Genomic DNA, 17,520 nt, shown 5'->3' with positions numbered 1-17,520 from the left:
GAAAATATTTTTGACATCAGAAAGCAAAACAAAGATACGATGTGTTTCAGTTGAAGCAATGTGTCTGTGTGTGTTGTGGGTGGAATGGCAATCTTGTCTTTAAAGACCTTGTCACACATCACATTGTTCTCGGGGCTTAAAGAAATCACTTAAGGTGTCAATTCGCAAATAAGGGGAATTACCCTCTGCAACATATAATCTCCCTGTCGTGGAATGTGATCGAGCACTAAAATAAAAATATTTTGTTGTTTTTTTCTATTGCGCCAAACTCAGTCACCCTGAATGAGGCTAGGAACGGGGTCCCGTTCCACAAAGCGATCGTAGCGGTAAGACGATCGTCACTCCCATACTTTAACATACTAGACTTACGACAGTCTTAGCGCTAAGATCGCTTTGTGGAAAGGGGCCCAGGACACCTGGTGGTCAGTGGGTGTCAACACCACAGTCATTCCCCTACATGCTATCGTGTGCAAACCGCTCCCATGGTGTAGTGGATAGAGCGTTTGCCGGATAGCTGAAGGTCAATGGTTCAATCCCCTGGCCGCGTCATACCAAAAGACATCTAAAGTGTGCACTTGTTGTTACCCTGCCTGGCACTCGGCATCAAGCAGATATAACAAGGACTGCCCGGCTCAGAGTCAGTATATTGTGTTGGTATCCATGTTAATATGCGTCATGGTATCTCAGTAGGCTAACGTTATAAAACCGATATCAGTCCGGTTTAGTACTAGCAGCCACACACGTTATTGTAAGTCAATGGTATCTCAGTACCCCCCATTATACGTATTGTGTTCAGACCGCCTCCGTGGTCTAGTGGTAGAGCGTCTGCCCGGAGAGCGGGAGGTCCGGGCTCGACCCCAAAAGAAACACATCGTATCCCAAAAGACGTTAAAATATGGTACTTGTTGTTACCCTGCCTGGCGCACGGCATTGAGGGACTAAACCAAGGATTGGTCCGCTCGGAGTCAGTATACTGTGTCTGAGTGGGTTATTCATGTTAAACTGCGACATGGTATCTCATGATCAGTGGCTAACACTATAAAACCGGCATTAGTCCGGACTAGTACAAGCAGTCACACACAACCACGTGCATGCGCGTCGCTATATAAGTGCAATAATCTTGGACGCGACGTTAAACCTAATTTCACCTCACCTATTGTGTACATGTTGTTTGAGACTCACATACTATTTCCCCGTTGACTAGACGAGACTATCGGGAGACGTGGAAGCTGGAGGTGAACGACCGTGTAGCTGGGAACTACTACCCTGTAACAAGCAAGATGTTTATACAGGTACATCAGCCACACCACTCTCCTACCCTATCCATGCGGCCGGCAGCCAGCCAGCATAATACCTCTGCCACAGGCCAGCGCCATGTGACGATTCGTCACATCTTTCACAGTCCATTCAGGATATTGCATATGCTTTTCATCCGTTTCATGTTTGACAAGTCTACATATTTTCATAAACAAATGTCAAAGAATGGTTACGGTTCATTAAGAAAGTATCCTTATACGCGAACATCTACTTGTTTTTGCGTAGTTATCCTTTGTTTACATTGGTTGTACGGCTCCACGTGCTGTCAGCGAAGCTCAACGGAGAGCTAGCGATACGGTCACTTTGATGTATAAATATATATTGCCATGCAACTCTCTGTCGCAGTTGTAGTAGCATATCTGTATAATTATGCAAAACAATATGTAAAGCGCCCCCAACTACTTGCATTAGTCCGATTTATACTGATTTCTGAAAAAGCGCGTTTGTTTACAAACAAGAGAAAAGTCCGGTCACGTGATATGCAAATTAGCCTGTGGCAGTGGTGTTATGCTGAGTCACCACTGCGACGGAGTGTGCAGCCACACCCCAAAACCCGAGTAACTTTAGTCTCGCCTTCCATAAATAAACTACCCTTCAACTGTTCAGACCCAGATTAACAGATTAGATTGAGACACAACTATTCGTTGTGCAGAGTTACGTCCCCGTGGCGTATCAGGATCCGAAGGTCGTTGGTTCGAATTCAAGAATCGTCTTGATTAGGGTTGCTGGTTTTCAAGATGTTTTATTGCACTTAAGGCCTCGAGTTGATACAACACTCGCCCGGAGAACGGAAGGTCCGGGGTGACAATCACCGGCCGCGACATACCAAAAGACTTAAAGTAGTTTAGTGAGTGAGTGAGTTGGGTTTAATGCCGCTTTTAACAGAATTCCAGTTATATCGCGGTGTGTCAGCTAAATGTGGGAGGAAAGCCCGAAGTGATGCAGGTCTCAGACGTTTACCACTTCGGTGAAAACCCCAAGAGCACGGGTATGGTGCTGACAAACCTTGAAACATAATCGGGACGAACCGGGATTCCAACCCACAATCATAGGTTTCTGGCGTGCCCAAGGGACGCAACTCTGCACAGCGAATCGCGGCGCCTTAGACGACTGGGCCACCCGTGCCCCCTTTAACAGATGGTACTGTGTATTGGGGAGGGTTCGAGGGGATAAAATAAGGACTGTCGCCTCGGAGTCAGACATCTTTGTCTGAGAGGGGTATTCATGTTAAAGTCATCTATAATGTATAGGCTAGCATAATTCCGGACTAGTATAGTCGCGCGCGCACGCACATGGACAAACACAAGTACACGCAGCGCTATATCCGTGCTTTTATCATGTACGTCACGCAAAACCACAATTTCACCCCACCTCACCTCGCTATCCAACTACTGACCATGTCCAGCAACTCTTGTGTCCCCCAGATAGGTGGTATCGTGGTCCTGGGAATGGATTTAGCCCGAACAGGTCCCTATGGGATTTGTGGACTTGACAAACTTTGATCTACATAAGATAAGGATGCCACTTGGATTGCGGCACTTAGTGCTACTGTCGTTATGAATACCGAGGTAAGACATACACTAAAAGCTGACATATGTTCTTCTCTGTCTAGGACACTGACCGTGACATCCAGGTGACGTTGTTGACAGACCGGTGTCAAGGTGGCGGCAGCATCCACGACGGCGAGATGGAACTGATGGTGAGTGTTGAGGGTTTCATCAAGGTTACTTTCTCTTACTAGCTTTACGCTTGACATACAGGGAATCCATACTGGTATTATATATACGACACAGGTTTACCCACGACTAATGAAACGATCGCGTTTTTTTCTGTACCCGGATAGTGATAATAACCAATCAATTTGCACGCAAAGGGCCGTGCTAATTAAGCTTTACCTCGTTGGCGCTTTCACGATTCGTTTGGGGTGTTTCAAATACAGACCTCACAATACGTAACGGCGCTAAGTTTACAGCGAGGCCAGCGTATTGTACATCCTGCTGGCTACACACTGGGCAAAAATTGAACAAGGCAGAGGTCATGTGATCAATTCTTTAAATAGCAAAAACAGACCAATGAGCATGCGCATGAGCATGCGTAATACTGTGTAGGTAGGTAAATAAGTTATAACTACTAAAAGTGGAAAAAGGGGTACTGGAAAGAGGATTGTGATAATTATAAATGATAAGAAATAAGAGTGAGTGAGTGAGTACGGTTTTACGCCGCTTTTAGCAATATTCCAGCAATATCACGGCGAGGGACACGTACCAGAAATGGGCTTCACACAATGTACCCATGTCGGGAATCGAACCCAGGTCTTCGGCGTGACGAGCGAACGCTTTAACCACGCACTAGGCTACCCGACCGCCCCAGAAATTAGAGTGCATGGATGGATAAGATAACTGTTATTACCTGCACAAACAAAAATATATAATTTACATTTTGTGCAGTAACAACACAAGAAGGAGTAAATGAAATATATTTATTAATTAATATGATATTGGCACACTGGTGTTAGGAAAATCTATTTCTCTTTTAATGATACTTTTGTACCTGAAATACTTGAAACTACAGTTGAATCTTATGCTTGTTGTGAACACTGAAGTGTCCATGTGGAATAATTGTTGAATCTTATGCTCGTCGTGAACAGTGAAGTGTTCATGTGGAATAATTGTTGAATCTTATGCTTGTTGTGAACACTGAAGTGTCCATGTGGAATAATTGTTGAATCTTATTCTTGTCACGAACAGTGAAGTGTCCATGTGGAATAATTGTTGAATCTTATTCTTGTCGTGAACAGTGAAGTGTCCATGTGGAATAATTGTTGAATCTTATTCTTGTCGTGAACAGTGAAGTGTCAATGTGGAATTATTGTTGAATCTTATTCTTGTCGCGAACAGTGAAGTGTCCATGTGGAATAATTGTTGAATCTTATTCTTGTCGTGAACAGTGAAGTGTCTGTTTGGAATAAATGTTGAATCTTATGCTTGTCGTGAACAGTGAAGTGTCCGTTTGGAATAAATGTTGAATCTTATGCTTGTCGTGAACAGTGAAGTGTCTGTTTGGAATAAATGTTGACATCATTATGCGTGTGGTTCTTTTCAAGTGCTTAGATAGATAACTAAATTGTCGTTTTGATTTAATTTCGTACATCCATGTTCACAGTTAAATAGATTGATCCATGTGCCTACTTTGGCTAACTAGCAAAGTCACTCATCCCTGACTATACCTGGTTTGTCTAACGGCTACTGGTTACGAGTATAAAACTAGACGAAGCGGGTTGATACCATCACGATGTAGGCACCACCAAAAGAACATTTCGGTATGCCCATTGGTCTTTCATGTTGCAGGTACATCGCCGGACGTTGTTTGACGACGGTCTGGGGGTCGGGGAGCCCCTCAATGAGAGGGGGAAGAATCGCCAGGGACTCGTTTACAGGGGTAAGTTGGAATCTTTTGATCAGAGTAAAAAAAACGGAGGCAGACATAAAGAAGGGGTTTCATGACAGTATCGTAAGCTTCCGCCATCAGGTAGCAATGTGTGCCTTCCACACATGCCCTTTGTTGCCAGATGGTGAGATGAAATGGGGTTTAAAATCGCGTCCAAGATTATTGCACTTATATAGCGACGTGCATGTACGTGTGTGTGTGGCTGCTTGTACTATTCCGGACTGATGCCGATTTATAGTGCTATCTCACTGAGATACCATGCCGCAGTTTAACATGAATACCCCACTCAGACACAGTATCCTGACTCCGAGCCGACAAGTCCTAGTTTTAGTCCCTTAATGCCGAGCGCCAGACAGGGTAACAACAAGTACCATCGATCTTTTAACGTCTTTTGGTATGACGCGGCCGGGGATCGAACCCCGGACCTTCCGCTCTCCGGGCGGACGCTCTACCACTAGACAACGGAGGCGGCTCCAGATTTAATGAATATCAAAGGAATATCATAACTCGATCAAATTAATACCCAGGTGTTATGTTTCCATTTAAATTCTGCAGGTTTATTTTGTTAAACTGCACAATTCCTATTAAGTGTATTAATAACATGTGTATATCAACGTTCCATTATATTTGTACCAGAGGCATTAGGTATAATGAACAACGTCAGGGAAATGTCAAACGTTGTGACGCACAAAAATGAACATGTTTCCTCTGATTAATATAACCCTTCGGACTTTTTTCAGGAACTCATTATTTATATGTTGGCACGAAGACAAGTTCTGCTAAATTCAGTCGAGAGAAAGCTCAAGAAATCCATTTCAAACCAACACTGTCGTTTGTACCGTTAGATTCGGACAAATCAAACAAGTGGGGCACCACAGAGACTATGGCCGTGAGTGTTCCAATGAGTTTTACATGTGACTATGCTTTGGTTTGGTTTGTTGTTTTACGCCGCACTAAGCTATATGACGGCGGTCTGTAAATAATCGAGTCTGGACCAGACAATCCAGTGATTGATATCATGAGCATCGATTCACGCAATTGGGATCGATGACATGCTTCAACCAAATCAGCGAGCCTGACCACCCGATTACGTTAGTCGCCTCTAACGACTATGCTTGTCGCCTTTCATGGGTTGCTGAAGACCTATTTTTACCGGATCTTCACGGGTCATATGTGACTATGCATCTTCAGACATGTTTAAATTATCTAGTGAATATTATCAGGAAAACTGTCCAAGTATCTAACAAACTACTAAAGTGCCTTTTTTGGTCAAAAAGACACTGACACTAGTCGAAATATAGTTGTCAATTTACAGGTATAAATTCCCTTCGAGAGAGTTTAAATTAGCAACAGGTCCAAATCCCCTACGCATTACTTTGTTTGCTGTCTTAAGTTGATTGGTGGGTCCTGGAACCAGATGTCATATAAGGCAAATAACAGACAATGTCCTTCTCCACCCAGTGGTCGGGGATCAGGACAAGTCTGCCCGCCAACGTGCACGTGCTGAGTCTGGACTACGTGGAGGACAACAACACGGATGTTCTTCTGCTGAGACTGGAACACTTCTATGAGAAGGGGGAACATCCTGAGCTGTCTCGCCCCGCCACGGTGGACCTAGAGGTAGGTTGATCTACACAGTATGTCCGAAACTGTAGACCTTTAGGTAGGTGGATCTACACAGTCTGTCCGATACTGTTTATTTTTAGGTAGATGGATGTACACAGAGTGTCCGATACTGTAGGTCAAGAGGTAGGGTTGATCTACACAGTCTGTCCGAAACTGTTGATATTTAGGTAGGTGGATGTACACGGTCCGATACTGTAGGTCAAGAGGTAGGTGGATCTACACAGTGTGTCCGATACTGTAGACCTTAAGGTAGATGGATGTACACGTTCCGATACTGTAGACCTGGAGGCTTGTAGATCTACAGTCAGTACCTAAGTAAGAAAACGTACAACTGTATGGGCAGCAACTCCTTATTTATTGCATATGGCGACGTTTCGATGCAGCTTCTTACTTTGTTTCTACATCAAAACGTCCCTTTATGTATATGTGTCAATGAGGGCATACGACGTTGGCCTTTTATATACACATGCACAAAAGTTAAGCGCCACCATATTCATAGTCTCTTGATTTCACGTGTGGGAAACAGAAATACGAAATATGATGATGTATGACTGAATTAGGCTTCCATAGTTTCAGGAACCCAAATTTGTCTAGATACCACCAGGAAAGCGTGCTTTACGTGTTGCTGCAGTTACCCTACCCTATAAATAGTGAAATTCAAGTTTGACACGTGGTTGCATTTTGCTCCTGTGGGAGATTCGCCTTCCAATAGAGGTTGAAAATCAGCCATGGTGAGGAGAAAGTTAACGAACGCTGAAAGAAGGCAAGTGATAGGCATAAAAAATGCTGGCATGCCATGCAGGGCCATTGCAAGACAAATGGGTCGTCATCACAGTGTTATCACTCGTTTGATTGTCAAACATGGTCAAACCAATGATGTCAATGACAGGCATAGGTCTGGTAGGCCAAGAAATACCTCTAACAGAGAGGATAGACGTCTTTTCAGGATTGTCAGACGAAATCCATTTGCCACTTCAACAGATTTAAGACTGCTGTGAATTACCCATCAGAGACCCTTGACGATGACCGTAAGGCGTCCCCTCAGAGCGGCTGGTTATAACGCCAGAAGACCAGTAAAACATCCTCAACTGACTGATGCGGAATCGTCTGATATGGTGTCGGGCCCGTAGTCGATGGAACTTGGCCAACTGGAGAAGGATCCATTGGTCTGACGAGTGTCGAATGCTGCTACGAACTGTTGATGGTCGAATACGTGTTTGGAGGCAACGTAACACTTGTTTTGACCAAGGAACATCCAGAAGACCTTAGCATGTGGCGGGGGTCTGTCATAATATGGGGTTGTGTTGCCCTCGGCTGCAAACTTCCGCTGGTGACAATTCGTGGAAACCTGAATGGCCAACAATACTAAGATGCCGTTCTTCGTCCAGTGGTAGTCCCTCATTTTGACAACCATCCTCTTCAGACAAGACCTGTTTACATGGACGACAATGCTAGACCACACAGATCTCGGGCAGTTTTGGTTTATTTGCGTCAAGAAGCTATTGCCACTCTTCCTTGGCCGGCCTGTAGTCCGGATCTTAATCCGATTGAGCATCTCTGGGACATTCTTGGCCGGAAAATCAGACATCGTGATCCCCCAGTTCAAAATCTCGCTGGACTTGAAGCCGCACTTCAAGAAGAATGGATCCGTTTGCCTCAGAGAAGCATTCAACGACTTGTAATGAGTATGAGGCGTAGGGTTGGGCTGTGGTCAATGTCCGTGGATCATACACACGTTACTGACGATTCTGTCTTGCAATTGACTCTGCACTCCCTAGGGTGTCTATGTGACACCTGACACCTGATATGGTCTGCTGATATCATGACAGTTACATGACAAAAAAAGTTTTTCAATGTTTTCTAATCCTTCAATTTCTGGTCTTCGGTAAAATTCCATTCTGCTCATATTCTATTGGAACACAAGATAAACTTGCTTTGAGACAACTTTTGCATCACATGAGGTTTACATATACGGCTTATAACAATCGTACATCTCGTTATAATAGTCATCATTAAGTGCCAAAAAAACAGCTCACAAATATGGTTGGTGGCGCTTAACTTTTGTGCATGTGTATATTAATCACATAAAAAAGCGTTCTACGAGCGACTGCACAATTACTTTGTTTTGTGAAAAGGTCGCACTGTGCTGCATGTTATTGTTGGGTGTATCCACATGACCGAGGTTACTGTTATCATCATTTCCTATTACAGAACCTGTTTGGTGCCTTGCAAATAGTCGGAATAGAGGAGCTTAGTCTTGGTGCTAACTTCATGGCTTCCAAAGTGAAGAGGTTGAGGTGGAGAACAGAATCTGGACTGACTCCGGAGGAAATAGGTAATGGTAACAGGTCGTAGTTGTAGTTACAAGGGATATGGCTCTCACAGTCCATCAAAACACCTTTAGATGTAGTGCATGTTTTGTTTAACGCCGCACTCAGCAATACTCCAGCTATATGACGGCGGTCTGTAAATAATCGAGTCTCGACCAGACAATCCAGTGATTGACATATTGAGCATCGATTTACGCAATTAGGATGACAGGCAGCAACCACGTCAACGAGCCTGACCACCAGATTCCGTTAGTTGCATTTTATGACAAGCGTGGGTTGCTGAAGACCAATTCCAACCAGGATCTTCAAGGGGGCTTTAAATATAATGGTCTTTCACGACGCTTGGTGCTAAGACGATTTGTGGAATTCCACATTGTATTCGTGGGTATTTTGTATTTGCAGGTGCTACGGTAAAAATGCATTAATGAGTATTTTGTATTTGCAGGTGCTACGGTAAAACTGCAATGGGACTCCCCACTCCAAGTGACGCTCAATCCGATGGAGATCCGAACATTCCACATAGAAGTCGATGATCAAAACAAACATTCCAAATCATTTTTCAAAAATATTTTTAGGTAGCAAATGTTGCTCAATGTGCAATATTTATTTTTTATTAACTGTAATATAATATACATATATAAATAAATCTATTTATTTTATACGTGCTTTACTTTCATCAATTTGGGAGCGAATGAGTTTGGCTTAACGCTGCGTTGAACAGTATATCAGACATGTTGCAACCTGTCAGTTAAATATTGGAGGGAAGCTAAAGGTGTGTGTGTCTCAGACGTTTACACATTACTGCTTTGGTGAATGAGTAGAACGCCGCTCGTAGAAATACTCAACTTCATCATGGCAAGGGACACAAGACCTCACACATAGATCATGGACACATGTGGTAATCGAACCAGGAGGTGAGGTGAAATTGGGTTTAACGTCGCATCCAAGATTATTGCACTTATATAGCGACGTGCATGTACGTGTGTATGTGTTTGTGTGGCTGCTTGTACTAGTCCGGACTGATGCCGATTTATAGTGCTAGCTCACTGAGATACCATGCCGCAGTTTAACATGAATACCCCACTCAGACACAGTATACTGACTCCGAGCCGACCAGTCCTTGTTTTAGCCCCTTAATGCCGAGCGCCAGACAAGGTAACAACAACAAGTACCATCTTTTAACGTCTTTTGGTATGACGCGGCCGGGGATCGAACCCCGGACCTTCCGCTCTCCAGGCGGACGCTCTACCACTAGACCACGGAGGCGGTCAATCGTACCAGGACCTCCTTGTGACACTCGAAAGCGTTAAACGCAAGAAAAGCCTACCACAACCACAACCACAGACCTTGGATCTTATATATTATTGTTGTTTTTTTAACGCCGCTTTACACAGTATTCCAGTTATTGACGACATGTCAGCTTAATGTGGGAGGAAAGCCCGATGTAATGCAGGTCTTGGACGTTTACCGCTTTGTTGAAACCCACGAGTGCAGGGATGGTGCTGTCAAACCAAAAACCGATCGGCGCGACCCGGGATTCGAACCCACGATCAAAGGCAGGCAACTCTGCACCGCGAAATGCGGCAATATGAACGACTGGACAACCTGTGCCCCTCTCATATGTTATAGGACTGCTCCAAGTCTTGAATGAATGGGTTGTGTCCACGCTGTGATCAGAAAGCTGAAGAGTGTATAGAGATGTGTACTGTCATCATCATAGACAAGGGGGCACGGGTGGCCCAGTCGTCTAAGGCGTCGCTGTGCAGAGTTGCGTCCCTTGGGCAAGCCAGAAACCTATGATTGTAGGTTCGAATCCCGGTTCGCCCCGATTATGTTTGGAGGTTTGTCAGCACCATACCCGTGCTCGTGGGTTTCACCGAAGTGGTAAACGTCTGAGACCTGCATCACTTCGGGCTTTCCTCCCACATTAAGCTGACACGCCGTGATATAACTGGAATACTGTTAAAAGCGGCGTAAAACCCAACTCACTCACTCACTCATCATAGACAAGATGGAATAGTGGTCGATAGTGTGAATGTCAGTCAGTCAAATCCGCCTGGATACACACCACATTCAGTCACATCAATCAAGCTGAAATATGCATCCTGTCTGCAAGGAAGTTTTAGTACGCTCAATACACTGTTTTACAATTACGCGTGAAAGCAAACGTAATCATTTATGCGGGCTTGTAAACACTATGTTTTAATTACCCGTGAGTGAGTATGGTTAAACGCCACTTTTAGCAATATTCCTGCAATATCTCGGCGGGGGTCACCAGAAATGGGGTTCACACAGTGTACCCATGTCGGTAAATCGAAAGCGGGTCTTCGGCGTGACGAGTGTACGCTTTAACCACTAGGCTACCCGACCGCCCCTAATTATCCGTGAAAATCCGAGATAGAATGGTCAGCAACCCATGCTTGCCGTATGTTATCATATTCCAATTGCAAGGATCGATGCTCATGATGTCAATCACTGGATTGTCAAGTCCAGACTCGATTATTTACAGACCGTGCGGCGTTAAACAGCAAACAGACACTATGTTTTAATTACCCGTGAAAGCATACGTAATCGTCATCGAATCGAAGGTTTCTTTGTTTGTTTGTTGTTTAAAGCCGCACTCAGCGATCCCGTTAGTCGCCTCTTACGACAAGCATGGTCTGCTGAAGACCTTTTTAACGCCGGGTCTTCACGGGTCCGAAGATTCATGATGTAATCGGTGATTACCCTGCCAAGCAGTCCCAATGGTCACAATATGCACAATTAGAAGTCGATAGTACAAGCACACACTAATTGAAAGCTGTGACGTTACATCCGACCTTAGGAGAATTCATGCCGGGGCGTCTTGCATGTGCGCTAAGGAGCAAGGTCTCCGAGAGGATGCTTCATTTACCTCTACAGAGCTCCCCATTGTCCTCTTTCTCTGGTGTCAAGAATGAAGAGGTCGGGGGTAATTTCCCTGCATCAAATAGAAAATACACAGTCTGATACTGTGATCAGTATCTGCTTAGTAACTATGGCAACGGCCTTACTCAGCTCCACTTTGTTTCCGACTGCATTCACTTGGTTGAGTGAGTGAGTGAGTGAGTGAGTTGGGTTTAACGCCGCTTTTAACAGTATTCCAGTTATATCACGGCGTGTCAGCTTAATGTGGGAGGAAAGCCCAAAGTGGTGCAGGTGACAGACGTTTACCACTTCGGTGAAACCCAAGAGCACGGGTATGGTGCTGACAAACCTAAAAACATAATCATCTCGAAACGGGATTCGAACCCACAATCATAGGTTTCTGGCGTGACCAAGGGACGCAACACTGCACAGCGAATCGCGGCGCCTTGGACGACTGGGCCACTCGTGTCCCCTCAGTGGGTTGAGTAAATGAACGTTGTTTAACGCCGTAGTCAGGAATATTCCCCAGATTTCACGTTATAATGAAGTAAGGATCAGCCATACGGAAGTTGAATGCATGAGAAGCGATCAACGACGTCGAGGTTTTTCAAACACTGAACTAAATCTCTTGACTGTATAACTCAGTACATCTGCTCGTTAAGATCCGGGGTAGAATAGGTCTTCAGCAACACACGCTTGCCGTAAGGCGACTATGCTTGTTGTAAGAGGCAACTAACGGGATCGGGTGGTCAGGCTCGCTGACTTGGTTGATGCACGTCATCGTATCCCAAGTGCGTGGATCGATGCTCATGATGTCAATCTCTGGATTGTCTGATCCAGACTCGATTTTGTACAGACCGCCGTCATATAGCTGGAATATTGCTGAGTGCGGCGTTAAACAACAAACACACAAACAGTACAATCACTCCATCTTTATCCAAGTCGACTCTTGTTTGTGATGGTGGATCTATTCCACTGCGGAATCGACAGTGCAAATCAACCCATGTGAACTGACCGGTCAGTGATGTTTCAGCAGAGTACAGAGTTACCACCCTATACGTTTATTTACAAATACATCACTCACGCATGCGCACAAACACTTAGACGCCATTGTCCGAGGGTGGGTCCGTAAGAGGGCCGGTGGTCACTCTGAATGTCCGAATTTCCATTGGTCGGAGAAGGATAGAAAACGGAGGGGAATGGACGTCACGGGAATCATCGGATTCTGAAACATAATACAGAATTGTGTAGGAGACAAGGGCATTGTGCTTCATTACACAACTAGTTATACTTGGGGGAGGAGCATCCTGTCAAGGTGTCCTTCCTTTCCAGTGTAACCAGTTGTAGTAAGATTCCTGTTTGTTTGTTTGATTGTTTGTTGTTTAACGCCGAACTCGGCAATATCCCGGCAATATCCCGGCTATATGACGGCGGTCTGTAAATAATCGAGTCTGGACCAGAGTGAGTGAATTTTGTTTTACACCGCTTTTAGCAATATTCCAGCAATATCACGGCGGGGACACCAGAAATGGGCTTCACACATTGTACCCATGCGGGAATTCGAACCCGGATCTTCGGCGTGACGCAATAAAAACTAGGCTACCCCACCGCCCCCGTCTATTGTCTCCCATACAAGTCGTCCTACCCTGGTTATGTTACACCCTCCCCCCACAGCCCATCCATCACCCCACCTGATCCACACAAGCCGTCTTCCTCGGGAGATGTGACACCACCAACCCACCCACCATCCATCCCCACCCCCCACCCCACCCCAACACACACACACACACCTGATCCACACAAGCCGTCTTCCTCGGGAGATGTGACACCACCAACCCACCCTCCATCCATCCCCACCCCACCCCACCCCAACACACACACACACACCTGATCCACACAAGCCGTCTTCCTCGGGAGATGTGACACCACCAACCCACCCTCCATCCATCCCCACCCCACCCCACCCCAACACACACACACACACCTGATCCACACAAGCCGTCTTACTCGGGAGATGTGACACCACCAACCCACCCTCCATCCATTCCCACCCCACCCCACCCCAACACACACACACACACACCTGATCCACACAAGCCGTCTTCCTCGGGAGATGTGACACCACCAACCCACCCACCATCCATCCCCACCCCACCCCACCCCACCCCAACACACCTGATCCACACAAGCCGTCTTCCTCGGGAGATGTGACACCACCAACCCACCCTCCATCCATTCCCACCCCACCCCACCCCAACACACACACACACACACCTGATCCACACAAGCCGTCTTCCTCGGGAGATGTGACACCACCAACCCACCCACCATCCATCCCCACCCCACCCCAACACACACACACACACACACACACCTGATCCACACAAGCCGTCTTCCTCGGGAGATGTGACACCACCAACCCACCCTCCATCCATCCCCACCCCACCCCACCCCAACACACACACACACACACACCTGACCCACACAAGCCGTCTTCCTCGGGAGATGTGACACCACCAACCCACCCTCCATCCATCCCCACCCCACCCCACCCCACCCCAACACACACACACACACACCTGATCCACACAAGCCGTCTTCCTCGGGAGATGTGACACCACCAACCCACCCTCCATCCATCCCCATCCCACCCCACCCCAACACACACACACACACCTGATCCACACAAGCCGTCTTCCTCGGGAGATGTGACACCACCAACCCACCCTCCATCCATCCCCACCCCACCCCAACACACACACACACACACACCTGATCCACACAAGCCGTCTTCCTCGGGAGATGTGACACCACCAACCCACCCACCATCCATCCCCACCCCACCCCAACACACACACCTGATCCACACAAGCCGTCTTCCTCGGGAGATGTGACACCACCAACCCACCCACCATCCATCCCCACCCCCCACCCCACCCCAACACACACACACACACACCTGATCCACACAAGCCGTCTTCCTCGGGAGATGTGACACCACCAACCCACCCACCATCCATCCCCACCCCCCACCCCACCCCAACACACACACACCTGATCCACACAAGCCGTCTTACTCGGGAGATATGACACTACCAACCCGGTACCCCCACCACCACCCCACCCCACATCTGATCCACAAAAGCTGTCTCACCCGGGAGATGTGATACCACCAACCCACCCACACCCCATCCAAACCCACACACACCCAAACCAAGAGGCTCACCGAGTGTGTTTCCTGTCGTGACACCGTCAGTCGTGTTCCAGACAAGCCGTCTCACCCTGGTGATGTTGTGGTTACCACCGAGACTCAGCTCTCGCACTGTGGTGATGTCAAATTTGCTGAACAGGTACTGAAATACACGCAATGCACCACAAGCTTGTCAGTAATTGTGAATTTGAACGCCGCTTTGTAAATGACTGAATTATAAAAGACGTTTATCACGTTGAAAACAACCACAACAACCGTTCATAGATGCTTGCCACCTTAAAAAAACCCAAAAAACTCGAGAAAGTCTGGTTCGAACAATTCTAAGTTCAACATCTGGTCATCGAAATTGTAACTAGTTGATTGATTCTGACAGATCGGTTCTTCGTCCACTGGGCCAATCCTAAACTCTTCCAAAATCTAAGAACCACAAAGCTGTGTGTCAACCCACACACAAGAAGCGTGTAAGAGATGGATCACTGGCCGTACATACATACATCATATCAGGAGATGGTCCGTATACTTTGTAGCCAGGTCCTTGTAAGAAACGGACTTTGTGAAGTTTGAACGAATGAGTTGTCCTTTACCCGATTTGTTACCATATTTCCAGTTCACGCAGGTCACCATAGAGCGTGAAGAAAGCCTAAAGTGATACAAACACTTAGACGCCATTGTCCGGGTATGGATGCTGACATGCATCTTAATCATGGCTGGGCATTGAACCCACGATAATTTGATCATTGCCAACTGTACAACACGAACTGAACGCCTAACACCACTGTGCCCCCGGAGAAACATGATTTTTGTTTGTTTGTTTTTATGCCGAACTCAATATTCAATATTCAATATAGCAATATTCCATCTATATGACGTCGGTCTGTAAATAATCGAGTCTGGACCAGACAATCAAGTGATTAACATCATGAGCATCGATCCACGCAAGTGGGATATGATGACATGCATCAACCAAGTGAGCGAGCCTGACCACCCGATCGAGTTAGTCGCCTCTTACGACAAGCATAGTTGCCTTTTATAGCAAGCATGGGTTGCTGAAGACTCTGGATTTTCACGGGTTGAAATATGATGTAAATTTGTCCTTATCTGTCGCGAGTGTCCATTTGCTGGTATATGTATTGAGAGGTGTCGGATGAAGTCTGGATGTGTACAGACGAGCAAACACCTGCTGCCTCGAGCCTGTGACATTCTTACTCATACACGCTGGACTAGACCGGAACCAGTCACAGTTTACAACATAAATGTTAAAACTTATGTTATTCTAATCAAACGGAGACTGTCCCAACTGTGAACATTTTCGTACTTACCTGTAGATTAACGATAGCTTCTTCCTCGTCTTCGTCTGCTTCCTTGACCTCTAAAAAGTTTTCCAGTCTCAGGATCAGGGTGTCAGGATCACCTGGGGTCTGGTCAAGGGTCAGCAGATGGACGTTGAAGGGAAGAGGGTTACGGAGTCCGGAAAACTGACCATCACAATAGGAGTGACCAATTCAAATGACAATATCGAATGTCACCTAGGCTCTATTTTAATCTAAATGTTTTATCTGTTTAAACAATTATTTATTCTGGCGCGCATAAATGATGCTGTACCTCCCCATCAGCAACATCAGCAACATCACGCAACATTGGTCTCCGTTCCTCCGTACCTACACGAAGCATCATTCAATGGAGACATCACAAGGAAGGTTTAAGAGTTAGTGGGTTGGTTGGGTTCAAGACACAGTCATTATCTTTTTTTTTCAAGGCGTTACAGCTTAATGTACGTGAAGGCTAGCCCCAAGAGATGCAGGTGAAGCCCACGAACACGGGTATTGCGCAGAGAAAGCAAAAATCGTAATCTGAACTTCGAATCCACGAATGTCATCTTCCCGAGCCAAGGGCGTTAACTGTCTTTGAAAGTCCACTTTCCACCCTTGCCAATTTCTGTGCTCGATCGTAGCGCCACCAGTGGCTATTACGAGTTATGTCCCTTCAATGTCCCTTCTATTGACCAACCAGATTCCACCTCCGATATCACTTGCACTTGCTTCAAATAAAATGGCGGCGTCGAGTCAAGTCGATCTGATCGATAATCAAGATCTATATTGTACTTCAAGTGCATCCATTCACGTGAGCAACCTTGATTTAAAACATGAAAAGATTTGAAAAATAAGTGTTGAAGCTAATTTGACGGTACACATGCCTTGCAAATCCTGCAGCCCACGGAAGTCTGCACGGCAGTTTACAAACCGGATGTAGACTTTGTGACGCGATTGTGATCGGAATATGCATAGACTCGTTAATCCAGCCAAAGAATTAATTCTATAATTCCAGCCTTGTTCTACTAGACTACTTTACTTTACTACTTCAGTTAACTCCTTTGCCTCGGGAAGATGACGAATGTAGGATACAGGGCCCACGTCTGCACAGAGGCGTTAAGGCGTTTTGTCCGACTGGTCTACCCGTGCCAACCATAAGTTTAGAAGACATACTATCCCTGAAGTGTTCCCCCTCAAAGTGAGATATTTACCGAGGTGACGAGATGGTTGGTGGTGGGAGGATTCGGCTGCATGAAGGACACAGTGGGAGGATGGTGAACCAGAAGTCCCTGGGCTCGGTACTCCCGGCCAGCATTGTCTATACTGTTGAGGAACACGTAGTGTTTACCTGGAGGGAAGAACAGAGAACCGTAGCGAGTGAGTTGGGCGAGGT

At 46.1% G+C, this 17,520-nt stretch overlaps 2 protein-coding genes across 3 annotated transcripts in view; one reads left to right on the top strand and one right to left on the bottom strand.

The window, feature by feature from the left end:
* Positions 1-9,379, top strand: part of LOC124132531 (lysosomal alpha-mannosidase-like) — an 85,000-nt gene extending 75,621 nt beyond the window's left edge. The window contains exons 20-26 of the mRNA XM_046496477.2: positions 1,205-1,292; positions 2,930-3,016; positions 4,665-4,755; positions 5,505-5,653; positions 6,226-6,384; positions 8,602-8,725; positions 9,166-9,379. Coding sequence (XP_046352433.2) covers positions 1,205-1,292; positions 2,930-3,016; positions 4,665-4,755; positions 5,505-5,653; positions 6,226-6,384; positions 8,602-8,725; positions 9,166-9,299 — 832 coding nt within the window. The 3' untranslated portion in view covers positions 9,300-9,379. The remainder of the gene's footprint in view (positions 1-1,204; positions 1,293-2,929; positions 3,017-4,664; positions 4,756-5,504; positions 5,654-6,225; positions 6,385-8,601; positions 8,726-9,165) is intronic.
* A 3,252-nt stretch (positions 9,380-12,631) lies between these two features.
* Positions 12,632-17,520, bottom strand: part of LOC124132515 (lysosomal alpha-mannosidase-like) — a 33,783-nt gene continuing 28,894 nt past the window's right edge. For both annotated transcript variants that reach the window (XM_046496460.2, XM_046496466.2), the window contains 4 exons: positions 17,339-17,475; positions 16,137-16,292; positions 14,833-14,959; positions 12,632-12,831 (listed from right to left, as the gene is read on the bottom strand). In XM_046496460.2, the coding sequence (XP_046352416.2) occupies positions 12,707-12,831; positions 14,833-14,959; positions 16,137-16,292; positions 17,339-17,475 (545 nt within the window). In that variant the 3' untranslated portion in view covers positions 12,632-12,706. The remainder of the gene's footprint in view (positions 12,832-14,832; positions 14,960-16,136; positions 16,293-17,338; positions 17,476-17,520) is intronic.

This window comes from Haliotis rufescens, unplaced genomic scaffold (genome assembly GCF_023055435.1).
Source record: "Haliotis rufescens isolate VD_foot unplaced genomic scaffold, xgHalRufe1.0.p SCAF_20, whole genome shotgun sequence".
NCBI lineage: Eukaryota > Metazoa > Mollusca > Gastropoda > Lepetellida > Haliotidae > Haliotis > Haliotis rufescens.
The sequence above is the reverse complement of the archived record's forward strand: the minus strand, read 5'-3'. Positions and strand labels throughout refer to the sequence as shown.